The 27,759-nt window shown below is 45.7% G+C and overlaps 1 protein-coding gene across 1 annotated transcript; it reads left to right on the plus strand.

The window, feature by feature from the left end:
- On the plus strand, positions 1 to 27,465 carry LOC147637461 (vesicle-associated membrane protein 721-like). The gene is made up of 5 exons (XM_086799254.1): positions 1 to 415; positions 24,693 to 24,834; positions 24,950 to 25,070; positions 26,846 to 26,908; positions 27,050 to 27,465. The coding sequence occupies exons 1-5, from the start codon at positions 226 to 228 to the stop codon at positions 27,194 to 27,196; spliced, it is 663 nt and encodes a 220-aa protein (XP_086655380.1). The 5' UTR covers positions 1 to 225; the 3' UTR covers positions 27,197 to 27,465.
- Positions 27,466 to 27,759: the final 294 nt, after the last annotated feature.

Here is a 27,759-nt window from a genome sequence, read left to right on the forward strand (position 1 = left end):
TTGACTTTAGCCAGCTGGAAACTTCGGCTCCCCTTCTTTGAACTCAAGTGCTGGGGGTAGCCCGCTGAAACAATTGTATCTGCTTCTTTCCGATCCGATCCGATCATCCGACCCTCTCCCATTGAACAATCAGTGACCCCGCCGCGTCTCCTCCTCTCTCTCCGCTCCATTTACGATCTCATCGAAATTTCTCTTCCACTGCAGTAGCAGAAGACCCCGCCAGAAATGGGCCAGCAGTCGCTGATCTACAGTTTCGTGGCCCGGGGCAGCGTGGTCCTTGCGGACTACACCCACTTCACGGGCAACTTCAGCACCATCGCCGCCCAGTGCCTCCAAAAGCTTCCACCCAACAACAACAAGTTCACCTACACCTGTGACCAGCACACCTTCAACTACCTCGTCGAGGATGGCTTCAGTAAGTCTCCCCATTCCCTCCCCTCCTCCCCTTTGTTCCTGATGTTCTTGGGCTCACCATGTTGATTTAGACCTGCATGATGTAGCATAATAAGACCATAGTCAGAATTAAGGTTTTGCGTGCATATATTCCCTGCCCTGAACATAAAGCATGGTCTTGATGCCATATAATAGTTAGAAGACCAATTCTTACAAGAGTTACTCCTTTGAATGGATTTGTCCCAGGTGCAACCTCACCCTGCTGGTTTCGGTAGGGCTTGACCCTTAAGATTTGCAGGTTGTGAGGCTCGGGCATTCCAAGCCACCCCTAAGATTGGCAGACCTTCTTCTGACCTCAATTTTTGGTGGGAGCTTGGGCATATTTTCCCTGGACATGCAGCATGTTTATGATGCCATTAGAGTGAGCATCTCCTTATGTAGAAGGTGAGGTGGTCAGACCGAGGGCCTCCTGACCCTCTGGCTTAAATTTTGGACTGGCAGGCCACATGTGTATAGTCAAGCCACCCTCTAGACTGACAGGGCCCATAGTTCCAAATGTAAGGCGGCCTTACCTTGCGGCCGGATTTTAGCTGTCCAAGCCACCCCTTCCACCCTTGCTTTTGGCTATTGTCGGTCAATCATGCTTGTCCCAGTCATAATTCACCATATATGCACCTTATCCCCATGTCTTCCTTGGGACAAAGAAAAGGCTATGAAAAAGACATGCGAACGTTGAATTTGTTAAAGCAATCAATCATAAGGGCGAGTTGCTTCTTTTATATAAAACCATAGGCTTGGCTCTACTATTAACTGTTTGTTCACTCAGTCGCATGTAGTGCTGTATTGTGAAGCATATGTACTTGCCTACAACTTTGTAGAAGTAGTCTTGGACAGGGCGGCCTCATGACAGTGTCCTAGTGGTAAAAAAGACATGTGACTCAATAGCATGTAGTGCTGTATTGTGAGCTTGCGTGAAGCATATTTACTTGCTTACAACTATGTAGAGGTAGTCTCGGACGGCAATGAGGTGATAGCCCAAGCGGTGAAGGTGTCATACGGCTTCCAGCTACTTTTGTCACGTGCACGCCCGTGCCATGGCTAAACTCCAGCATGAACAGTCTAATCCTTGATTAATCGAGCAGCTAGGACATGCAGTTAGGTCATCAACACCATCTTCATCAGGATCAGAATCAACAGTAGCAGCATTAACATCAGTAGCATCAGCATCAGCAATAGTATCATCATGATCATCCACATCGGCATCATCAGCAGCCTCAGCATCAGCATCAGCATCATCATTATCATAAGGAGGGTCTAGATGATCTGTCGGCAGCCAGCAGCATTCAGTCGTCGGCAGCCAGCAGATGGTCTAAGCAGCAGCCAGATTGGCATGGCAGCAGTGTGGGAAGCATCTAATGCTTATCACATTATTAAATGGGATTTAATCCCTTAGTTCAGGTCCACAGCAGCCTTTGCAGCTGGCCGACCTGAACCTCAGCAGCATATATAAGCATGAAGGCATAAATCAGTTCATTCAGCAGTTTCATTCATTCATCAATTTAGCTATCAGTAGAAGTTCTGTAAGGGGCTAGAGGTCAACCCCTTTGGGCTCAAGCATGTAAAGACAACCATGTAACCTTTTTGTACCATATAATACAAAGAAAACCCTTGACACCAATCTCCCTCTTCTTCTCTTTCCTTTGTCTTAATCATGTTTATTCAGCATCTTGTTCTTAATTAGGCTTAGGGTTGTGGATCAGTACAGCAAGGCTTCCGCGCATGCAACATTGGTATCAAAGCATTTAGGCTCAACCCACTAAGCATAGTCCCAAGGAAGGTGCACTGTTCCGGCAGAAGAATGCAGCAGGGTAGCATATGGAGTGGTTTGCAATAGGTGAAGCTAGAGGAAGCATTCTCTGAGGGTATGTACGTAGAACCAGTACATCATTAAGCTCTCATATCAGTTCCAAAGGCCTAGCTACAAGCATGATCAATTTTGATAGGTGACCCACCGCTGTGTTAAGGGTAATGGATATCAGCCAAGTTTGTGACTCCATGAAGCTTACAGCAACAAACTATCATACTTGGTCTTCACTCAGCTGTTTTGCTGAAAGGATTCGGTGTGTGGATGGCTATCTCCACACCTCACTTGGTGGAACCTGCTTTGAGAAGCATATTGGATGCTTGGGCTCATCTTATCATCATCCATTGCATGACTCCATCTATACAAGTGAAACTTGCGGCATCCGGGGGACTAGGGCCTTTTGACACACTTGTTAATACCATCAATGCAAATTAAAACATTTAAACATGGTTACAGCCTTAACACATATCCATCATCACTTTGCATAAAATATAAAAGCTGGACAAAACATCCACAAATGCTGAAAATGGAGCTGGCACATGTGACACCGCATAGAGGTCGGAATGGGCCGACTTCCCCCTTGGAGTAATTTATTACCCAAGGAGAATAATCATGTACAAGCTTTGAGGGCCTTACTCTCCCCATGGGAAATGCCGGATTATCCATATACAAATGCCATAACACAGCCCAACACAAGGCTACCAAACCGGAACACATGCTGTAGAAATGCCGAGCCAACAATATAATCCATATACCTCCGTGTGGGTATTGATTTGTAACACGCGGAAGCTCTGGGAGTCTTCTTTCAGCCTTAAACACCAATGAGAACATGTTGATGCAAAAACGCACACAAAAGGGAGAGTAGAGAGAGAGAGAGTTGGAAATTCAGTATATTCATATGGTACAAAAAGTTACCCCTAATCTATAGCCATAGGCTGCCTTCATAAAAAGGTGGAATACACCAAAATACTCCTAGTCTAAAGACTCACTCCATAAGAGAGAATGATCTATCCAATGAGCACATGTGCTATTTATATTCTCTTGGACACTTGGTATGCAGCAGTCAGCCAGCCGACTGGTAATCATAAGCATTTATGCGCCTGCAGCTTGAAGCCGCCTTTGCTTTGGTTCAGTGACAGCCTTTTGTTTCAGCGGACAGCTCTTGCTTTGCTCTGGTACAGCCGACAGTCCTTCTTGCAGCCAACAGTACCCACTTGCAGCCGACAGGTCATCCTTGTCCCCTTCTCCTAGTCCACACTAGCCAAAACAGCACCTTATGCTCCAAGTCCTGGTTCTAATGCTCTTTTTTTGGCTGCCCCTTTTGGACTAGCTACTGAGAATGTTCATGGCAATGCTTGCTCATGACATGATTCTTTCCCAAAAACCACGGGTCTTCATGCAATAGAGCTGGTAGAGCAAGTACAACACTCCATTCAGCCGGTACAACAAGTACAATGGTTGGTACAGCAGGTATAGTGGTTGGTACAGCCGGTACAGTGGCTAGTAAAGCAAGTACAGTGGTTGGTACAGTAGGTACATCAAGTACAAATGTTGCTACGACAGGTAGTGGTTGGTACATCAAGTACAAATGCTAGTACAGTAGGTACAATGGTTGGTACAACAAGTACAGTGGTTGGTACACCAAGTATAGTGGTTGGTACAACAGGTATAGGAAGTACAAATGCTGGTACAATAGGTACAATGGTTGGTACAGCCGGTACAATGATTGGTACAGCAAGTACAACAAGTACAAGGACTGGTACAACAAGTATAGTGGCTAGAAATCATAATAAAATGATTAAATACCCTTGCCTTCAGTATTTCTTCGCAATGGAAGACTCCAAAACAGTCCCCAACAGCCGATATTCTTCATGGGGTAGCCTTCAAGAAAGAGAGAAAGAGAGTAGCCATCATTAGGGCAGCCTGTAATAGAAAGAGAAGCCTATGATGACAAGTGGAGAGTCACACAAAAGCTGAAGTGACAAGTGTGAGGCCACTTGTCTCACTTTGATCCACTTTCTAACAAGTGTCAGGCCACTTGTCTCACTTTGGTCCACTCTCTTGCCACATGTCCCAATCTAAGAGATGCGTCCTTCCATAAACTTTCTCTCTCAAAATATCCCAACTGGTAGACATTCTGTTATAGGCACTTTGCCAACTCTTGGTATCTACTCGATTCTAGATGTAATGACGCGAATAGAATTTCCATCGGAGTCGGGCCAAAAATAGCAACTCTCCTAAATTTGAGGAGTGTGGTCCTTTGTATTCTAGGATAATCCCCCATTCCCAAAGCTTGTACTTTCCAAATATTTAGACATCCTGGAGTCCAGCAGACTCCTTTCACACTGGGAAATGCCCTGGTTGGTGACAATAGGCACAATTTGTCTCTACCCGGAGTAATGCTCATCAGATATGGATAGAGATCGAGAGGAGGTACGGGAGAGTTTTGACAGTGAAGATTGCCAAATTGGAGTCAGATTTGGAGAAGCTTACAATCAATGAGTCAGATAACTTGATTGAGAAGATTGGAGAGTTCACACGTATCAAGCTGCAGCTTGAGGAGTACGGGAGCACCATTAACAATCCCATCCATAAACTACTTGGTAAATTGTCTGATTCCTTTGATTCTTTGAGGGATAATATTTATTTCCGTGATTCTCTTCCCCCTTTTGAGAAAGTTGTGAGTTATCTCCACGACAAGTGTATGCTTCGCGGAAAAGGCAAGTCAGAGTCTGCTTTTGTTGCCTCTGACAAGGGCAAAGGCAAAGGTGGAAAAGGGAACAACAACAACAACAACAACAACAACAAGAAAAACAAAGGCAAAGGCAATGGTAAACAGGATTCTAAGAAATCCAAGGACAAAAGCAATGAATGTGATTACTGTGGTAGGTTAGGTCATACCGAGGCTCGCTGCTTTGCTCGTCGTGATGATTCTTGAGCAGCCAAAGTGTAACGCGCGGAAGCTCTGGGAAGTCTTCTTTCAGCCCTAAACACTCTTGGAAACCTTCTGATGCAAAAACGCACCATCTGATGCAAAAACGCAGGTAGAGAGAGAGTAGAGAGAGAGAGTGAGAAGTGCTGGAAATTCAGTATATACTATGGTACAAAAAGGTACATATCTTGCAGCCCTTGGCTGCCTTCATAAAAAGGTGGTTAACCCTAAAATCTGTCCCCTATGGGACTTCTAAGGATCCAAACCCCCTAGTGGGATTGAATGAGATAAATGATGAGCACCATTGCTATTTATAGTCACTTGTATGGCTGGAGGAGCTGGCCGGCTGCTGTCGGACCAGCCAACTGGCATTAAATCTTCATTAAAATATTGGATACTTGCAGCCGCCTTTTCCAGGTACAGCCGACTCCATTTGTTCAGCCGACAGTCCCCTTATCTTGCAGTCGACAGCCTTCTCCTCTGGCCCTGCTCCAGTCTACACTACCAACAGCTCTCTGTGCTCCATTTTCTGGTTCTAATGGTCCTTTTTCTAGCTGCCTTTTCTGGACTAGCTGAGGAACTTGTCCATGGGCATCTGTGCACATGACATCCCCCTCTGCTAAACTTGATGACGGGATTCCAACCTGCTCTTGGATGACTGTCATCCTCCCAATCCTTTTCCCGAAGTCCCTCTATCATCATCCATCCCTGGCAAACCCTTTTCTCTGAAATCCCGGCGTGTTCTCCAAACCACTCTGTCTCTGATGAAGATCTATGCCTCTGGTTTCCTCTAGTCCACCATCCATTCGTGCCCTGACTCTGAACACCTTCTTGGTCTTCATTCCTGGAACTGAGTCTGGCACTCTCACATCACCCTTGGAGGATCAACCTCCCTTGGGACCGTTACCTGAGAACCTATCTGGCTCACGGAACTGCCATCCCCATCTGGCACTGTGGAACACCACCAACAAACCTCCTGGGAGTTCTTCCCGATCTGTGTTCTTGCCGTGGGCTTCGAATCCGTGTACTTTCCTGTACCTTGGACCTGTACACCATCATATGGGACTGAATCAACGTTTAGCCTGGCTGGGCCTGATGCTCTGATACCAATGTAACGTGCGGAAGCTCTGGGAAGTCTTCTTTCAGCCCTAAACACTCTTGGAAACCTTCTGATGCAAAAACGCACCATCTGATGCAAAAACGCAGGTAGAGAGAGAGAGTGAGAAGTGCTGGAAATTCAGTATATACTATGGTACAAAAAGGTACATATCTTGCAGCCCTTGGCTGCCTTCATAAAAAGGTGGTTAACCCTAAAATCTGTCCCCTATGGGACCTCTAAGGATCCAAACCCCCTAGTGGGATTGAATGAGATAAATGATGAGCACCATTGCTATTTATAGTCACTTGTATGGCTGGAGGAGCTGGCCGACTGCTGTCGGACCAGCCAACTGGCATTAAATCTTCATTAAAATATTGGATACTTGCAGCCGCCTTTTCCAGGTACAGCCGACTCCATTTGTTCAGCCGACAGTCCCCTTATCTTGCAGCCGACAGCCTTCTCCTCTGGCCCTGCTCCAGTCTACACTACCAACAGCTCTCTGTGCTCCATTTTCTGGTTCTAATGGTCCTTTTTTCTGGCTGCCTTTTCTGGACTAGCTGAGGAACTTGTCCATGGGCATCTGTGCACATGACACAAAGCCAAGTATAAAGCCTAGGATGCTTCTAAAGCATGTGACAAGGACAACACCAAAGATAAAGGCAAAGTTTTAGAGGAGGGATCTGCTAAATTTGCATACATGGCAGTCACAGATTCATCCACTTCTTCATAGGATTCATTTCTCGTGATCACAAATATGACTTCTCCTGAAGACGTTAGTGACACACCTGAAGCGGTGGAATTGGTTGGTGATAGTGATGCTTTTGTCCACATGACCAATTAGGCCCATCTCTGAGAGGACTACCAGACTCTCTCTTCTTCAGTTCGTATTGGCGACAACTCTTCACTCCCTGTCACCGGTGTTGGTAATGTTTCTTTGGGTTCCTATGCCACCTTACATGATGTTCTACATGTATGACGGATTTTCAAAAATCTGTTTTCAGTATACAAAGCTTCTGAGAAGGGACTTGGTGTGTACTTTGATGATGAGGTCATCAAAGAAATCGATAGGAAGACTCTCTTGGTTGTTGCCAATGGAGTTCATGATAGGAGTCTCTACAAGATCACCAAATTTTCTTCTAAGATCCCTCACACTGATTCCCATATTCATCAGCTTTTCTCCCCCTTGATGGCTTTGGTTTCTGAGGCAGATACTTCTCTGTGGCATTTTCGCTTCGGTCATGTACCCATTTCTAAGCAGGTTGTCAGTGGACTACCTCAGCTCAGGTCTCTCTCACACATCTGCTCATCCTACATGATGGGCAAGCATGATTGAGATGCATTTCTAGAGGAGGCCACTAACCCGACTAGAGCTTATACATGCAGATCTTGCAGGACCTACGGAGGTTGAGTCTCTTGGAGGGGCTCGATATTTTCTTCTTCTTGTGGATGATTTCACTCGCATAGTTTGGGTATGTTTTGTGGTTCGCAAGTTAGATGCTTTTGCCAGTTTTAGGACTTGGATCGCGATGGTGGAAAATCAGTTTGGGGGTAGAGTTTCATTCCTCCGGACTGATAATGGTGGTGAGTTTGTACCATTTGATGACTTCCTTGCTTCGAAGGGCATTCATCACTGACAGACTACAGCTCTTTACAATCCTTAGCAGAACGGAGTTGTGGAACGGAAGAACCAGACCATCAAAGAGATGGCTCGTGCTTTGTTGCATCATGCAGGTCTCCCTCCTGCTTTTTGGGGTGAAGTTGTGGCTACCTCAGTTTATCTCATTAAACGCTCTCTCACAAAAGCGGTTGAGGGGATGACTTTGGAGGAGGCTTTTACAAGACACAAGCCGTCTATTTCTCATCTTCGTGTTTTCGATTGTGTTGCTTATGTGCATGTCCTAGATAAGAAAAGGACCACACTCGCACTGAAGTCAAAGAGGATGATCTTCACAGGCTATAGTTTGAGATCCAAAGGGTACTGCTTTTGGGATCTGGAGGTTGATGACATCATCATTTCCCGTGATGCTCGGTTTGATGAGAGCTTGTTTGGCATTGATTCCTCTCCACCTGATGCATCTTTCAACTTTCTGGATGATCCATTCTAAGCAGATGCTAGTGATCTTATACCTCTTCCACGTCCAGCTCCTCCTCCTCCTCCCCCTGCTGCAACCTCGGTGCCAGTTGCTACTTTATAGCCACCTGTTCTTGTTGCACCAGCTTCTGCAGCTCCCAGTCCCTCTACGAGTCTTGCTTTGATTTCCGGATTACCCTCACCAGTGCTTATTTCATCACCACTTCCAGCAGCATCGGATGAGTCCTCTACTACAATTGGATCTTCTGCTTCACGCTTTGAGAGGAAGGCTGGCCTACCTCGGTGGGTTCAACAACTCTTTAGAGATTCTGGTCTCATTGATGCACAGCTCCATAACCAGATCTCTACCACCACCCCTGGACCTCACTGTTCATCTCGGGCTTCCACATCTCATCACACAGTGAATTATGCTCTCATGAGTTCTCTCCAGGAGATCGATGAGCCTGAGAGTCCAGAGGAGGCTCTTTCATAGCCGCAGTGGGGCGGCAAGCCATGGAAGCAGAGATGGCCTCTATTGCGAGGAATAACACTTTGTCTTTGGTACCACGGTACAAAGCCCACCTTGTTGCTCGAGGATATGTTTAGAAGGCAGGTGAAGACTTTGATGAGACATTTGCTCCTACAACTAGGTATACCACCATCAAGATTGTTTTGGCTCTAGCTGCACACTTCAGATGGCCCGTGTTCCAGATGGATGTCAAATCTGCTTTTCTGAATGGAGATTTAGAGGAGGAAGTTTATGTTGAGCAGCCTCTTGGTTTTGTGATTCAGGGGGACAGGACACCCATGTGTATCTTCTGTAGAAGGCTCTTTATGGTCTCAAGCAAGCATCCCATGCCTGGTATCAGAAGATTGATGCCTTCTTGTTATCTCTTGGCTTTGAGAGGGCATATGTTGATAGCAATCTCTATGTGCTTCTTTTTGATGGAGATATTTGTGTCATTGTTTTGTATGTTGATAGCCTCATTCTTTCTGGCTAAGATACTTGGTTGGTCACGCAAGTTCAGTCCAAGCTTTCAGAGACATTTGAGATGACTGATCTTGGCCTTCTACATTATTTTCTTAGGTTGGAGGTTTGGTATGAAGATGACTGTATCTTCATTTCTCAGCAGAAGAATGTGAAGAAGTTGCTTTCACTTTATGGGTTGTCAGATTGTACACCTCTCTCTTGTCCCATGGATCCCAATGCCAAGTTATCCAAGGAGGATGATACACCCTTGGTAGATTCCATAGAGTACCAGCGGATTGTTGGCTCATTGCTTTACCTTCCCAACACTCGTCTAGACATCTCCTATGCTACAAGTGTCCTCAGCTAATTCTCTTCAGCCGCTCGAAGGTCTCATTGGCAGGCAGCTTTGAGAGGTCTTCGTTGTCTTCGATGTACTTCAGATTATAGCATCACCGACTCTAGTGGTGCTGATTTGGTTGGCTTCATAGATTTTGATTGGGCAGGCTGCAGTGATACTCGGAGGTCTACATTTGGATATTGCTTCATGCTTGGTTTTGGATTGGTTTCTTGGAAGTCTCAAAAGCAGAGGACTGTTTCTACTTCTTCCATCGAGGTTGAGTATAAATCCTACCTTCTCTCCTCCACTAAGGCACTTTGGATTCATCAGATTCTGGAGCATTTGTGCTGTGCCAACACTTCCACGGTTCCTATCTTCTCGGATTCTCAGAGTGCTATTGCTCTAGCTCAGAATCCTGTGATACGAGGATGATCCAAGCATATTGAAGTGCATTATCATTTTGTATGTGAGTGGATCGAGTTGGGACTTCTTCGGCTGGTCTACTATTCTACCAAGGACAATGTGGCCGATTTCTTCACCAAACCACTTCTGAGAGCTACTATGGAGGTGTTACTTCAGCGTGTTGGTATTGGACCGTAAAACCTCTGGCACTGAAGAAGAGGTGTTGGATTATATCATGTCCAGAGGGTCTACATCACCTTTTCATGCTTGTACTGGTCATTTTATGAGACCCTGCATTGGCATATTTTAGCAGATATTATTCAATATTTTTAACCATTTTTAAGGCATTTTTAGAGCGTTTTATGCTACTGGTTTGCTGTCAAGCCTGCTACAGTTGGCCGACCAGCACTCTGGGGGAGTATATAAGGGTTGACCCCCTTTCTCCCATTTCATCTCATTCTTTTGCATCTTGTTGAGGTCATTAGCAACTGCTTCTGCTTCTACTTCTTATCATTGTATAGCACCTACGGGCTTCCCTCGTGCTCAGTTTTCAGCAATAAACATCAGTTTCTAGCATTTACAAGTCTTGTACCTAGGCCTACGTCTGTGTTTTATATTTGCTTCACTTTCTTTCAGTGTTTGGTCCTCGCATGATAAACCAGATTACCAGCCAACTGTATCCTGCTCATGTTGTCACGATGTATGACAACAGCTCCATCATGATGCTGTCCCACATCACCAAATAGCTTTTTCAGCCATACCACCTCACATGCAGCCATAGCTGCTCATCGATACTTTGCCTCTGTGCTAGATAAAGCAACTGTGGGTTGCTTCTTGGTACTCCAACTCACTGCAGCACTTCCCATGCTAAATGCATATCCACTAGTAGACCTCCTGTCATAAGCACTACCTACCTAATTTGCATCTGTGTAGCCATACACCATCACATCCTTCCCATGCTCATAGAATAAACCATAATGGGCAATGGTCTTCACATATCTTATGATCCTCTTGATAGCATCCGAATGTGGCTTCTTGGGACTACATAAACTGACTGACTAGTCCCACTTCATAATATGAATCTGGTCGAGTAAATCAAGTCCATGACCTTCTTTCTGTACATAGTACCATCATCCAACTCATCACGATTCACCAAGATTAACCCTTAGCTTTATGTTCAGCTCCAATGGTGTTGCCATAGGCTTGCATCCAGTCATGCCATACTTTGCCAACATATCCAAGGCATATCCCAAATACCATGTGATGTCGTGATAACCTCTATGCCAAGAAAGAATATCAGCTCTCCCAAATCCGCTGCTTAAGGCTACCTTCACATTGGCAATGTCATCCCCACAATCACCTATGACTATCAAGTCATCCACATAAATAAGTCATCCACACAAATGACAATCACCACCATACCATGATCTGTCTTCTTCACACATAGTTAAGAGTCTGAACTTTCCACATAAAATCCAATGCTCACAAGATACGTGCTAATCTTGTCACTCCATGCTCGGGGTGCTTGTTTCAACCCATATAGTGCTTTCTTTAATCTGCATACATATGTGGGAAAGTTTGGGTGTACATAATCCTTTGGCTGTTCCATAAACACTTCCTCTTGTAACTCCCCATTCAAGAATGCGTTCTTAGCGTTCATTTGATGCAATTCCCAACCTTTAGACACAACCAATGAAATCATAGATCTCACTATAGCTATTTTAGCCACTGGCTAAATGTCTCATCATAATCAAGACTGTGTGTCTATGCATAGCCTTTAGTGACTAGTCTTGCCTTATATCTTTCCACGGATCCATGTCACGTACATTTGACTTTGTAAACCCATTTACGTCTAATCACATTCTTTCCTTTTGGTAACTAACTCAATCAAATTCCAAGTATCATTATGTGCCAAAGCTCATCTCCTCATCCATAGCTTTGTCCCATGCTTCTTTGCCAATAGCCTTCTTATCAAAACAAGAAGGCTCCATGTGCTTAACCATAGATATCATATATGCATAATGCATAGCATGCCCATTGTATGTGAATATGTGTATTAGATATCTCACCCTTTGTGACCTCCTCAATGGTTGTGGGTCACTACGAGCTCCCTGAGCTCTAGCATGTGGCGGTACATACTTGTCATTTCTCACACTTGGAGTTCTTACCACTGAGATTCCCAATTCATCATCAAGACTCTTTGTTTGAACTTGATGAGTCAGAACCTGCATTCCCAATGCCAATGCCTTCAACTTTCTTTTTATCCTTATATCTAATGCACTACGCTCAGTGCTCACCTCATGTCTTGACCATGGACTCACATTATCACTACTAGATGTCTCATATGGGCCAGACATACTAGTGGACTCCTCCAAAGGTAAATGTACATCCTCATTAGTATTAATGTCATCAATCATGACACTCTCACTTTGCTTATACTAGTTGGCTATCTCATCAAATATCACAACTCTGCTAATGAGAACCCGCTTTGTCATTGGATTGTAGCATTTGTCCGAGTTGCGGCCAGTTGATATTGTACTAATTCTTTCTATCTTTAGCGGTGCATTTGTCCTATCAACTACTTATTTGTTGTACTAATTCTTTCTATTTGTTACTTTCCTTAGTGCTAGGCTTCATTATGGCTAAGTCTGTCCTACATCTCCAGAGGTTTGACAGAAACTCAGTACGAAGGGCTTTATGTGAATATATGCTCTTATGTATGTGTGTGTGTGAGAGAGCATATCTTGATACAAAGTTCTACACCCACTATTGGGCACTGATGATGTTTGTTAAATCCCCAAGGATCTCCTCGTGATCGTTCCTGGTACGAGACTCAAACCTGCAAGCAAACAAACAAACAACAAGGGGGTGCAGGCCTGACTCACCTCCCAACCATGACAGCCGTGGGCAAGCCCACAGTCTTGGCTGTCCCCACCGAGCCACGAGCTAAGCTAACTAGGTTGACGTACTGACCAATCTCCTCTTCGCGACGTCCCATACCGCCACGAAGCTACCCTCGCGGGCCTCGAGATTGCTGCCGGCCTCGGCTGCGTAAAGCAGGTGCACGTCTGCACTAGATCTAGGCTCCAAGACCATAGAGCTCTCACAAACTCGCAAGACTCTCTATATCTCAATAACAAACCTTGGCCACCCTTTTATAGGCTCTTGGCCGGTCATCGGGCTTCCATACTTGGGTGCCCGCCCGTCCATACTTGGGTGCCCGTCTGTTAGTCTATCCCTAACTCAGCTCGTCAATCAGCCTGCCTAGCTCCAAGCTTCCCCAAGCCTTGAAACCAGTCTTGCGTGCGTGTAGCACACGGTAGATACACACTGTGCACATGACATACTCCCCTTCCTCTAAGAGCTCACTCCTGAGCTCATTAAAAAGCCAGGGTAATCTCTCTGAAGAGTAGTCAATGTCTTCCATGTAGCGTCCTCCTCAAGACGATCCTTCCACTTAATCTTGTATTCCGTGATAAGCGTATTACGCAATCTTCTTTCACGAAATCCAAGAATCTTTTCAAGTTCGTGCGGAACAAATGTCATGTCCTCGACATCTATAATTTCTTGAGGAGTAACTAACTGATCTGTTCCACCCAGTACTTCCTAAAGTCTACTGACATGAAATACAGGATGAATTTTCACATGAGAAGGCAAATCCAATTCATATGCAACTGAACCAATCCGTCGTGTAATACGAAATGGTCCACAGTATCTAGGGGATAATTTCGGAGATCGACCTGTCCGTAAAGTCTCGGAATCTTTCGGAACTCGCAAATACACCATCGTTCCTTCAGAGAACTCTTTGGGTGAACGATGTCTATTAGAATAAAATCTGTCTCGGTCTTGTAACATTTCCTGCATATCTTGCAAAAAATTATGTGCTGCATCATGCTGAAGTCATGAGAATCCTACTGTAATAGGTGATCTAGGTTGAAAACCATACATAAGCATGAAAGGACTAAAATCTGTACTCGTATGCTTAGTACTACTATATGCAAATTCTAACATAGGAAGATAATCCTCCCATGAACTCTGTCTTTTGGATACATATGCTCGAAGCATATCCTTCAAAATCTGATTCACTCTTTCAGTTTGGCCATCAGATTAAGGATGATCTGAGGAACTCAAATTCAAAGTTGTTTCCAACTTTTCAAAAACAAGTTTTCAAAAATCACTCGTAAACTTAGAGTCTCTATCACTGACTATGTCCTGCGGTAACCCGTACAGTCTAAACAATTGCTCGATAAACTGCCGTTGTAATTGCGTAGCTGTAATAGTCTTCCGGGTCGATAAAAATCTAGCCATTTTTGTCAAGCGATCTACCACAATCCAAATAGAATCGTGGCCTTGATGTGTTCTTGGCAATCCGGTAATAAAATCCATGGAAATACTTTTCCATTTATTACTTGGGATTTGCAAAGAATGCAACAACCCAGCCTGTCTAAAGCGTTCAGCTTTATTTGCCTGACAAATTTGACACTTGAGAACATAATCTTCTACATACCCTTTCATCTTTGGCCAATAAAAAGTGTGTTTCACTAACGATAGCGTCATGTGTACCCCAGGGTGTCCAGCAGAAGGGGCGTCGTGACACTCCTTAAGAATCTTGGACCTAATGTCCGGGATCTATGGTACACAAATTTTGTCATTACGGAATAGTAAACCATTCGGATTCATCCACTGGTCTCCTGCAGCCTGAATGGTAGACTGCTCAGTCATTGAGTCTTGGTGAATCAATGAGCTCTCGTCCTGGATCTTCTGCCAAAATGGACCAAAATAACTATCAGTCTTGCAAAGCCCTCTCAATGACTGAAATAAGTTAGTAGAAATTTCGGTGAACGACAAAGTATTCACCTCTCTAATTCGACTAAGCGCATCTACAACACTATTCATGGACCCTTTCCGATTAACGGATCTCAAAATCAAAATCTTGCATTAACTCCGCCCAACGAGCTTTCCTTCCTCTCAAATCATCTGCGTCACACACATACTTGATTGACTGATGATCAGTCAATACCACAAACTTGGAGCCATATAAATAATGTCTCCAAACCTTGAGAGCATGAATCACAGCATAAAGCTCCTTCTCAAGGGTTGGCCAACGAGATTGTGTGTCGTCTAGCTTTTTACTTTCAAAAGCAACCGGTCTACCATCTTGAAATAAAGCAGCCCCGATAGCATAGTCACTGGCATCAGTTTCAAGAACATAAGGCCGACTAGGATCAGGTAATGCTAAGATAGGTGTTTCCTTGACTTTATCTTTCAAAAGTTTGAAGGTCATATCCGAATCATTATTCCAAGTGATAGGCTGATTTGACTTACGTCCACGACCTTTCAATAAGTCGGTCATCGATAGTGTGAGCTGAGAGTACTCTCGCACAGATTTCTGAAGAAAAACTACAAAACCGAGAAAAGAACGAAGTTGTTTCACTGTACGCGGTATTGGCCAGTCCAAAACCTTCTGAACTCGGTCATAGTCAATGCTCAATCCATCTCGAGTGATCTTGTGTCCCAAGTAAATGATTTCTGTCAGAAAGAACTCACATTTACTTAATTTAGCATATAGTTGATTCTGTCTTAAAATAGATAAGACAATCGTGAGGTGTCTGACACGATCCTCAAGAGTACGGCTATATATCAAAATATCATCCAGGAACACCACTACAAATTTTCCCAAATGTTCACGAAAAAGATCGTTCATCATTTGCTGGAAAGTGGCTGGAGCATTGGTTAACCCAAAAGGTAATACGAGAAACTTGTAATGGCCATACCTAGTCCGAAAGGCGGTTCTTTCGACATGCCTTTCATGAATACGTATCTGGTGATAGCCAGTACGTAAATCTATCTTCGTGAAATATTTCGCTCCTGCTAACCGGTCAATCAGGTCATCTGATCTAGGGAGAGGATAATGGAAAGTGGAATCAATACACAATGGAAAGCGGTATACAAAGAAGAATCCATTATATTTTCAAAATCAATTGTATTTACAAGAGGTCCCTGAGAGGGATGTATACAATCACCTAAAATACTATACTGGGTGTCCCTATGCTGAAAAGAAAAAATATGACTAGACCAATCTATCTAGACTTAAAGAGTCTTAAACCACTCAATCCCTAATAACAAGTCTACATTTTCTAGGTGCATAACATAGCATTCCAAAGTATCTTTGTAGTCTTGAATCTGGATTGGAAGCATCTCCACCTTTCGATCCCAAACTTACCTTCCCGCAGATAAGCGTACCTCATAGGTATGATCGTTGGGTGTCGTATCAAGACTCAACTTCTGCACAAGTTTGTAGTTAACAAAGTTGTGTGAGCTGCCAGGGTCTAGAAGAATGTGAATCTTATGGCCATTCACTTCTCCATAAACTCGGAGAAAATCATGCAAGCCCACACAGTCTGTCTGCAAACATCTCGATCCTCAGTGGCAGGCTCCGCTGAAAGCAGGTCACTATAAAATGCAGTGGCAATGGCTCTGATCTCCCCGAGCTCAGTAGCTACCGATCCATCCGGTCTACCAAGCTGGCGGACTCCTGCTCGCGCATGACGGGGTCCAGTGATCTCAAAAAACTCCCCAGTCACTCTATCACCAAGCTGCGTCCACTGAGAGGCCTGACGACGATAGTAAAACTCATGTCTCTGCTCCTCTACCTCTCTAACCTCCTGGCGTGCCTGGCTCAACTGGGACGCCACCCACTCACATGCAGGCTGCTGCTCCTGAAGGCGCTGTAGCGAAGCAAGGCTGCGTCTCAGCCGTTGCTCCCGCTCGCGAATCTCTCCCAGTCGTGTCAAAGCTGCAGCGTGTAGAAAAGAGCTAAGATCAATGAGTCCCTGGGCACACTGGCCCGCTGCATCCTGGTCAGCGCACTGACTATCATGCCAGATCCTCTCAATGTCCTCAGCGAGACTGGGATCTGCAAGTACCCTCTCTGGGATCCTCAACTGCAAGCTGGGCTCCCGTGTCCCCTCCTCCAATGTCAATATAACTGGCGCATGATCTGAAAATGAGGTGCCAGCGAGAATGCCGACGGAGCCCCCTCGCTCCCCTAACCAGTCACCCACATAAAAGCGATCAATCCGTGATAGATTAGTCCCTCCCTGCCGGCGATCCGACCGAGAGAAACTAAGACTGTCCTAAGACCGGGAGAAAGCCCCATGCTGCCATGCATCAGTGATCCTCAGTGACATGCAAAACCGGTCCCAAGCTGCAAGCTCTGTGCCGTGCACTGTAACATGACTGCCTCCCACCCTATCTGCCGGGTCCTCAAGCATGTTGAAGTCTCCCCCAACACACCAATGTGCGGCCTCTGGCAATGCATCTGTAACCTGAGTCCAGAACTCTGCTCTGGCACTAGCATGATTGGGCGCATAGATGTTGAGCACACCCAATAGCTCACCATGCATCCTCAGAATGACATACTGTGCTCTACCAGGCACAATGATCCCTCGATCCACAATGGCCTGCCGCCATGCATCTGCAATAACCATGCATACTCCTCCCTGTCCACCCAAAGGACCAAACCCTGCAGACCAAAAAGTGTCCCATCTACCAGGCATCACCGAACCATATCTCCGGATCCTGCTCTCACCCAAGTGGTGCTCCTGCATCATCAAAATGTCAGTGCTGCCACCAACCAGGCATCTCTGAAGCTCCTGCCTCAAGCAACCTCGATAGCGTATAAAGTGTGCTCCCCAAGGCCCTGTACATTCCATGAGATGATCCTCATGGATGCCCTGCTGAGGTGGATGCTGTCTCAGCCGTACGGCGGGCGTTTGCAAGCGGCTTGGATGGAGAGTAGTCCCCATCCGAACGGCTGCGAATCTGCCCACCCGGTGTACTGCAAGAATCCCGGATCAGGCGCCAGTGGCTGTGGCCCATGGCGACTGCCTCCTGCTCTGACAGAGAAACCTCGTGTATACTCACATATCCAGGGTCGCGTGCCAAGTCTGCCACTATGCGCACGACCAAATGCCGAATCCCTGAGGTATCCACACTCCCGGGATCCAAGAAAAAATGAGCCAACTCCCAAAGTCGGCCTATCACATCTGTCACCTCCAGATTGCTCATGTGGTGAGAAAACTCAACTGCCTGAGTCTTCAAAGTGCTGAGAGCGAGCTCAAGAGTCCACTCCCGATCACAAGGTCCACATAGAGGGAACGAGAAGGCCACCGCTGAGTCTAGTGCCTCCTCCCCGCGGGCCGGAGGTATCACTACATGAACTCGAAGGGGTGCTGGCTCATGGGGGGCCTCTGCTCCAAAAAGCCGTGTGAAGGTATAATCAAAGGCCTCCGAGCGCTGTCTAATGCCAAGGCGACTCAGCCGACTGCGGATAGATGAAATCCGTGAGGCCCTAATCGGCATAGGTCTCCTCTGTGATGCTCGAGCGAGGTCAGTGCTCAGCGCTCTCCGGATTGCAGGTGAGCGCCAGGGAACTGCCAGGGTCTCCCGGGAAGGTGAGGCGGGCGGAGGGGGAGGCGAGGGAGGTGGAGAGGGAGCCGCTGCCGAAACCGGAGCGGGGGCGCAGGACGTCAAGCTTAAGATTATATATTGGGGTTTATTGTCAGATTGCATGACAAGCCGGTTATGGGCCTACCCACAATATGCAACTCTTTTTAGCTTTTCAGTAGTTAAAGCTTTGATGGTCCAGCTTTATAGCCGTAGCAGATGTGTGTACAGCTACGCAAGCTATTTCAAGTGTACATGCCTATTCATATCCCACGACAGTAACACTTTGGTTGTTTAGGAGCTAACTCATGAGAGTGCAACCTTTGGAAACAAGTGTTAGTTTTCAAGATTTTAAGGTTTAGACATATACTTCGATTGGGAAGCTAGTCAAGGTAGTTGTTCTTTGCGCACAGATATTGTCTAATCCTTGGACCAAGTTATGGTCATTAGTCTCGAATAGAGTTCTTTCTTTTGAGAGCAGTTGTTTCAGTTTGTGGCACTTGGTCAGCCATTGGCATTCCACTTTTTGATAGATCGTGACAGATCCACAAACTGGTGTTTTGTAGTAATCGTAGCACGGGTATGGGGTGTATCATGGTGGTGTGGGACGCCATGATCCATCCCATGCTACGGGGTTACACCAAATGTCCAGGCTTCCTTCGGACTTTGCGCCTACAAACGCAAGGCTACCTCATCATTTTGAGGGATAGATACTTTCCGCTTCATACAGCCAGTTATGATATATGCTAGCTTTCGTCATAACCAAGTCTGTGGTGTCCAAGGTTCTCATAGACTTTCCAAGATTGGGAAGGTCAGATTTGCTTTGAGTTAAGATAACATAGCTTTTCGCGGTTGAAAAGCATATATTTTTGACTTTCCAAGTTTGGGAAGTTAGATTTGACTTCGCTTCCTCCGAGTTTTGGAAGTATGGATTTGATCTTTCCGAGTTTGGAAAGAAGATTTGATATGTCCCCTTTTGGGAAGAGACTACTGTAGTTCAGTAGTAGATTTTGGGTTTTTTCGGAGTATTCGGTTTTTCCCCAGAGCATAGGACATTGAGATTAAAGCATGGTGGTTAAATGGAAGATACTTTTGTTGGGACAGTTGTTGCTTACCTTGGGCACTGGAAGCATGTTGCTTACCTTGAGTATTGGCAGCATTGTCAGAGTAGAGTTACTCAGATGGTTCATTTGACATGTTTTTTTTTTGCCTAGGATTTTGTCCTCGAGACTATGGGTTTTCGATCCATAGTGGGTCATTTCTAGTGTTGCCAGTTGACTACTTCTGAGTTTTTGTGAGCTCAAGAGAGTATGTCATGTGCACACTAGGGACAGGCAGGCAGATAACGAGCTAGAGTGCTATCCGTGGGAACATGGGTCAGCAGCATCACTTTTTGTTTTTGTGTGATTTTATTGGCGGGCACTTTTCCCTGAGCCTATATAAGGAGTGACAGGGCCATAGAGTCACACACCAGCCAATGGAGATGTAGAGCGTGGAGCTAGCAGCGCACGTGATCACCCGACAGTATGGGACGCCAAGGGCTCTGGCAGTTTCCACGAGGTTCTCTAGCTCGGGCTTGGTGGGGCTGATCGAGTCATGATCAGCATGGGTGGATGGCGAGTATTCCTGCACCCAAGGCCTGTTTCTTCTTTGCTCTCTAGGGTTAGCGTTTGCTACGTTTTCCTGTGTTTCATGGCTGTTTTGCAGGTTTGCATCTTAGAGAGATCTCGGGTCTTGACACACGGTGTGCTTGAGGGCAAGCTGCTAGGGTTAGGGTTTTGTTGCTCAGGAGGAAGAGTATCTTACCGAAATAATATCTTGAAGAGGCACACACGTATCCGTAGGAAAGGGGAAAACATAAAGTGTTACATGCTACATTATGCAGTGCTGCAAGCTTTGTCGAGCATCCTTGATTCTGCTTTTCTTTTTGGTGAAATGGCTGGATTCTTCTTCTTCTCTCCCTTTCTATCTTATCTATTATTTATAGGGAAAGGCATGGAAATTCACAGGTAGAGCTTATTTGCTCTTATATCACAGTGAGTCTGTGATGATTTCTTCCTATAGTTTAGACATTAACACAGGATTAAGACCTTTGGGAAGCCTATGTCAGAATATGCAGCGGAAATGATGACCAAATCTGGGAACACAAGAGCAAAAACGCAGGCAGAAAAAACAGCACAAAAAGAGAGAGATGTAGGCGTGTAACTCTGCTCTGATATACACAAGAAGATCCCGAATATGATACAAATAAGGCATGGGGGCTGAGGAGCTATATATACTCCCCTAGAGGGCAGTCGGCCAGCACTGGAAGAGGCCCACGACTGGACAAAACCAACGACTGCTGAAAAACAGCAGTCGGCCAGCATCTGGTGCCCCATGTCTGCACAGAACAAGTCGGCCAGCACTCAGACAGCCCACGACTGCTACAGATGCAGTCGGCCAGCTTCAGAGTGCTCCTGGCATCACCTGGCAGCCCTCCCAAGCCTCAGAAAAATGGGAAAAAATAGGGGAAAAATACGGAGAGTGGGGAAAAATGATAAAACACCTCATAAGGGCGGGCACACCCACAACAAAGGCCCTGGTGTATAAATCTAGACAGGAGATGACTTCTAACACCCCCTCTCAGCTCCTGGCTGTGTAACCAACCACTGGGAGCTGGGGTGCCGCCTGAGCAAATCCTGAGAGCGACTTCGTGAAGAGGTCCACCGTACTGTCCTCCGTCGAACAGAACTCCAGCAAGATGTCATCAGCAACAATCTGTTCACAAACAAAGTGCCTCTGGATGACCAAGGGTTCCTCCAGTGGAAGCCCAAACCTGCAATGTAACCTCCTCATGCTCCGTAAAACTGCTCCTCGGGCATAAGTAGATCTCCTCGTGTCCGGATCTCCTCCCCAAACCAAGTCACTCCAACCGCGGAGTCGGACTCCATCCAACAATCCCCCTCCTGTGTACAAGAGTCTATGATCCTTCGCATGCCGCAGAAACCACAGGAAACGCAATCCTGCCTCACAAAGAGACATCTGCAACCAAGAGCTCAACTGCCTCATCAGGAAGCTCCCGTCCAATCCGGTGTCCATCAACCAGATCCATGAACCATACAGCTTCTGAATCACAGAGACATCACACTGCTCACAAGGATCAACACCTGTTACGGTGCACAAGCAAGTCCTGGAAGCCTGATGAAACCTGTCAACCACCCCCTCTGAATCCGGAACCACAAAGCGTGGAGAAACCACCTCCTTCTGCAAGTAAGCACCTGTCACCTGCCTGGCTTTCCGAAAGGTCCCCGTGGAAAGAACATCCTCAACTACTGGAAGTTCTATGTCCCGAACACGACGAGACATCAGAGCATAAGTGACCTGTTCAGCTTCCTCTGACTTACGAACACAAGAACTACCAACCTCAGTACTGGAAAGTTCCTGCCAACTGCTGCCATCTACTGGTAAGCTATCCACCACCTGGTCTCGGAAAGCCCGCACCTGCAGCGTATCCACACCTGAGTAGCTATTGCCACACTGCCACTCATCACAATCTTGAGGACCTGGGAGAGAGAGTGCTGAAAGCCTGTAGACTCCATTCTCCACTCCACCTTCCCAAACCACTTGGCCTGTTGCTTTGTCCCGGAGAGCAACAAAATGCTCATCAAACTCCACCCGTACGCCAGTCTTGCAAACCTGATGCACTGACAACAGATGAAAACCAAGTGCCGGAACATACAACACCTGGGAGGAATGCTGCCCCCCTCTGCCATCGGGAACTATCTCCATCCTGCCCTCACTGTGAACTGGGATAGTGGACGTATCCCCAGTAAGAATATGACCAGAAAGCCTGCAGAGATCCTGTAAACCGGAACGGGAAGGAGTCATGTGCCTGGAAGCACCACTATCGAGAATCCACTCCCGAGTATCCGTTGCGGAGAGTCCTCCAATCTCCTCCCTGCCTGAAGAAAATGAAGCATCGGTGTCCATCACCTCCAGGTGCACAAAAGCCGGAGTCTTCATGATTGCTGAGGAGTCTTCACCCTTCTCGGTCTTCCGCTTGGGACACTGCCTCCAGTAGTGGCCTTTCTCGCCACAATCATTACAGGTCCTCTCTGCCTTCAGTTTCTCGCGGTCACTAACGGACATCTTCTCAGAAGACTTCTCCGACGAAGCCTTCCCCTTGCCCGAGTTACGGCCTTTCGACTGTTGGCCAGTAAAGGCCTCCGAACCTCCACCCTGAGGAGGGTTCGTAAATCGTTCCTCCTGGTCCAAGACCATGGGCACAAGCTCCTCCCACGTGATGGTGCTGAGCCTGCCACTGGTAATCAACGACGAGTAGAATGCTGAGTACGAAGAGGGCAAATGTGACAGCAACGTGATGGCCATGTCCTCTGACGATATCTCCTTCCCAGCCTGGAGAACTTCCTGCTGAAGAGCCTGCAGCTTGTTAATATGCTCCCGCATCGTCGCCGACTTTGCAGGGCTCATAACCCGCATCTGTACTTCCAAAGAAATCCTCTTCATGGGTGATACCCTGTTGTACAGAGAAGCCAAATGTTGCCATATACCTCTGGCCAGCGTCATGTGCTTTACATGATTGATTACCTGTGGTGTGCAGTTGAGGAAAATAAACGAACGGACCCTGGCATTGACGCGATCCCACATCTGCGTCTGGGCCTCCCGGTCCTTTCGGGTTGACGGTAACTCCCCTACCTCTACTTCCGGCCGTGGAACACCAACAACGACAAAATCGGCGAGGTCGTAAGACTCCAGAACGGATTCCATCATCACCTTCCATATGCCGTAGTTGCTCCCGTCTAACTGACGGTCCACCGGGAACGTGGGGAGTGTCGGGATCTTCACATGTCTCTCGGCCATCTCATACAAATCTGCCATAGCGGGGATGTACTCTGAAAAGGGTGGGTGGGTGGGAACAAAGAAGAACTGATACCTGCAAGTGGCTGTCCAGCAAATCAGCCCGCCTTCCTCTTGCTTCTCCTCTTCCCGATCAGCCCAAAACAGTCCACCAATCAGCCACAAAACAGCCCCCTCTTGCTCACACAAATCCCAAGACCTATCTAGAGCCTAGGCTCTGATACCATGTCAGAATATGCAGCGGAAATGATGACCAAATCTGGGAACACAAGAGCAAAAACGCAGGCAGAAAAAACAGCACAAAAAGAGAGAGATGTAGGCGTGTAACTCTGCTCTGATATACACAAGAAGATCCCGAATATGATACAAATAAGGCATGGGGGCTGAGGAGCTATATATACTCCCCTAGAGGGCAGTCGGCCAGCACTGGAAGAGGCCCACGACTGGACAAAACCAACGACTGCTGAAAAACAGCAGTCGGCCAGCATCTGGTGCCCCATGTCTGCACAGAACAAGTCGGCCAGCACTCAGACAGCCCACGACTGCTACAGATGCAGTCGGCCAGCTTCAGAGTGCTCCTGGCATCACCTGGCAGCCCTCCCAAGCCTCAGAAAAATGGGAAAAAATAGGGGAAAAATACGGAGAGTGGGGAAAAATGATAAAACACCTCATAAGGGCGGGCACACCCACAACAAAGGCCCTGGTGTATAAATCTAGACAGGAGATGACTTCTAACAGCCTAATGCAGAAATTAAGGTGTGTTGCATTGACATCAAGGCTCTCTTATATAGAGGCCAAATCGTTACATTGAAGAGTCGTCAGGTGAATACCTTGTGTGTGGAGGCATGGCTTTCCTTGAATGGATGTGTCTGCTCACATAACCTTAAGCAAGAATTGCGACCTTTCTTAAGTGTCCTTTGAGATAATAATCAATAACTAACAAACAATAATGTGTAAGGAGACTTAAGTCACAATCGTGACATCTTGGGCACTATTAATTACTTACATGTACTTCTACTTGTTTTATATCTTCGTATGTAATTTATTCAAGGATTACAAAGACTTGAACTATATACCAAGTGCCAGTATGCAGTCATCCTATAGGGGTGCAAGTAGTGAATCAACAAGCATCATCTAGGGTTGGGTGCACAAGCGCTACACATTTCTCATATTGGGTTTGAACGTAAGGTTTGAGCACATCAATTGCTTATTGACTGAATCCTTTTTCACCATCTAGCTGCTCATTATTTTGTTGGAAGATGTTTTCCTAAAGTTTTATCTAAATGATTTTGTTTGTGATGTTACATTAATATGTGCAGCCTACATGGTCGTTGCTGATGAGACGATTGGAAGACAAACGCCCTTTGCATTCCTGGAGCGTGTCAAGGATGACTTCAAGCGGCGGTTTGGAGGTGGGAAGGCAGACACTGCTGTTGCTCATAGTCTTGATAGAGAATTTGGGTGTGTATTTCTAACAAAACTATGAGATTTGTTTTTGAAAGTGTAGGATTCTTGAACCAAGCTAGTTCGATTAGTTCTTTTCACTCAGTCATAACTTTTTTGTGTGAAACTATAGGCCTAAGTTGAAGGACCATATGCAATACTGTGTTGATCACCCTGAAGAGATGAACAAAATTGCCAAAGTCAAGGCTCAAGTTTCTGAAGTGAAAGGCATCATGATGGAAAATATCGAGAAGGTGAATATTCGGTGCTAGCTGCTTTAGCTTGAATAACCAGTTGAACATGTGTCTTGACTGCCATCAAATTTAAATTTGTGCAAAGGCTGGTTACAGAGTATCCCCACCAATGTGACTTTGGGTGGGGAGGTGGACAGCAAGATTGCCTATCCATCCCTGAAGGGTCCTCGCTGATGGTCAGGGGTTTCTGTGTAACCAGCCTAAGTTTTTTTTGCCTCTGCTTCTGTATATGATTGCTATTGCGTGTTCTTGTGGATGGTCGGACCTGGAACTAGGTTCTTTAAGGTTAGTAGAATCTTCCATGATGGGTAGAGGAGCCACTTGCCACAGCACAGAGTCTCTATAACATTTCCTTTGGGACAGTCGCTCATAGTAGAATCTTCCATGATGGGTAGAGGAGCCACTTGCCCACAGCATAGAGTCTCTATAACATTTCCTTTGGGACAGTCGCTCATAGTGACCAGGTGCAGCAGAAAATTGCAGTTCTGTTTACGCAGGAACCCCATAGCACCCAGCCTATCCTGTGGGGAGTGGTTCCATGGGTGAACAAGTCAATCCCTGGTGCCTGTTCTTTACTCTGTCTAGGATGGCACAGGCCTGGTACATTGTCTGGTCTTGTATTGGATCAAACGCAAAGAAGTTTCTGTTTGTGTAGTTACTCAATCAGTTGCACATTAAATGTAACGAAGTTTTCACTTCTTCTTTGTTATCTTTTTTATGCGTTTTTAATTCTGCTTTGTCTCTCAAAAATTTTCCTTCTAATGTGTATGTTGTTGTGGAGTGTTTTTCAACATCCTTCTAATGTGGAAGGTATATTCTTTGTTTTGATTTGGTCTCTTTATATTTGATTCTCGGGAAGGAATATTACTATCTATGGTAAGTTTTGTTTTTCTGCATTTGCAGATTTCTTTCATCTATTGTGCTTACTGCACAGAGTTTGTGTGTGTGTGTGTGTGTGTGGGTGTGTGATGTGTGCTGGTGTAGTGGTTTATGTACAGGGCACAGGGCTCCTGCTGAGAGATACAGAGTTCACTAGTCCTATTCCCTGCGCTTCAATGCTGTCAAATGGATCATGTCATCTGCTGGATTGGCTATGGCATTCAAAACTCCATTCATTACTCATGCACGGGCACATGAATACAGGCCCTTAGTCCACCTCCATGCACCATGCACCCAGCATGCACACCCATACCCATACACCTTCCCATTCATGTGCATTTTTTATTCTGCTTTATGTCTGTCAAAAAATTTCCTTGTTGCGGAGTGTTTTCAAAATGTGAAGTATTTTCTTTGTTTTGATTTGGTGTCTTTATATTTGATTCTTGGGAAGGAATATTACTATCTATGGTAAGTCTGCGTTTGCAGATTTCTTGCATCTATTGTGCTTGGTGGACAGAGTTTGTGTGTGTGTGTGCTGGTGTAGTGGTTTACACACAGAGCACAGGGCTCCTACCGAGAGATACAGAGTTGACTAGTCCTATTCCCTGCTCTTCAATGCTGTCAAATGGATCATGTGATCTGCTGGATTGGCTATGGCATTCAAAACTCTATTCATCACTCATGCACGGGCACATGAACACAGGACCTTAGCCCACCCCCATGCACCATGCACACCCATACCCACACACCTGGCCATCCATGTGCAGCCAAGCCCAGCTGCATGTCTGGCATTACAGCATTCTTCTATGGAAGCTGTTATTGCATACCCAATCTTACAACGATTAGCTAATTTAGTTTCTATGTACTTGCTCTGTTCACTGCCTCGATTCATGCAGGTTCTTGACCGAGGAGAAAAAATTGAGTTGCTGGTTGATAAGACCGAAAATCTCCGTTTCCAGGCAAGTGTTTTGTAAGGAGTAGTCATGGGCTTATTTTGTTCATCATTCTTCTTTTCAGGACTGCCAACTTCTTGATGAGGTCGAGTAGTCGTCATGGAACTTAGCTTATTGAATTCTTATTTTACTGTCATTCTTTCATAGGCGGACAATTTTCAGAAGCAAGGCAAGCAGCTCAGGAGGAAAATGTGGCTGCAGAACATGAAAGTGAAGCTAGTTGTTCTTGGCATTGTGATCATTCTCATCCTCATCATCTGGCTCTCCATATGCAAGGGCTTTAAATGCCATTAACTATTGATGTGTGCGGCACTTCTTCATCACTCTTGTATACAGTGGTTTTGAAATAAACTTAAGTAGCAAACTGCTTGTCTATGTCTAATGTACGAGTTGTAATACTTTCTTTTAGAGACTAGTGACTTCTAGTTCGGGAAATGTGATAAAATGCTGTGACTTCAGTTATACCTAGTGGTGTGGTGCTGCCGTTTTAGCAACCAACATTTTTGTCTATTTGTAGATGTGATTGATTATTTCTTCTATGCAGTACACTTTATTGTAGTTCATTGGCATTGCCAGAATTGTGGCCTTCTTTTGAAAGTTGTGTGCATGTGTGTGCGCCCGCGTGTGTTTGATTTCACCTCTCTTGCTGGACAGCATGGTCTGATAGCCACTTCATTAAGGGCCCGATAACAGAGTTTTGGTCTTTTAAAGTGGTGTAGTGTTCTGTGAAAGTCAAAGTAAGTGTTATTAAGTATTGTTGTGTTACAATTATGGTGTGAGAGTGTTTTAGGCTCCGAAATCTTCCTATATGGTTGTGTAAGAGTTAGCTGCATAACCTTCATATATGATTGTGTGAG

Source organism: Cibotium barometz, chromosome 6 (assembly GCF_041138505.1).
Source record: "Cibotium barometz isolate CiBa-2024 chromosome 6, ASM4113850v1, whole genome shotgun sequence".
Lineage (NCBI taxonomy): Eukaryota > Viridiplantae > Streptophyta > Polypodiopsida > Cyatheales > Cibotiaceae > Cibotium > Cibotium barometz.

Coding starts and splice junctions, on each gene's coding strand:
- LOC147637461 (XM_086799254.1), top strand. CDS start 226: ATGGGCCAGCAGTCGCTGATCTACAGTTTCGTGGCCCGGGGCAGCGTG. Junction 416..24,692: donor CCTCGTCGAGGATGGCTTCA/GTAAGTCTCCCC, acceptor TAATATGTGCAG/CCTACATGGTCGTTGCTGAT. Junction 24,835..24,949: donor AGTCTTGATAGAGAATTTGG/GTGTGTATTTCT, acceptor GTGAAACTATAG/GCCTAAGTTGAAGGACCATA.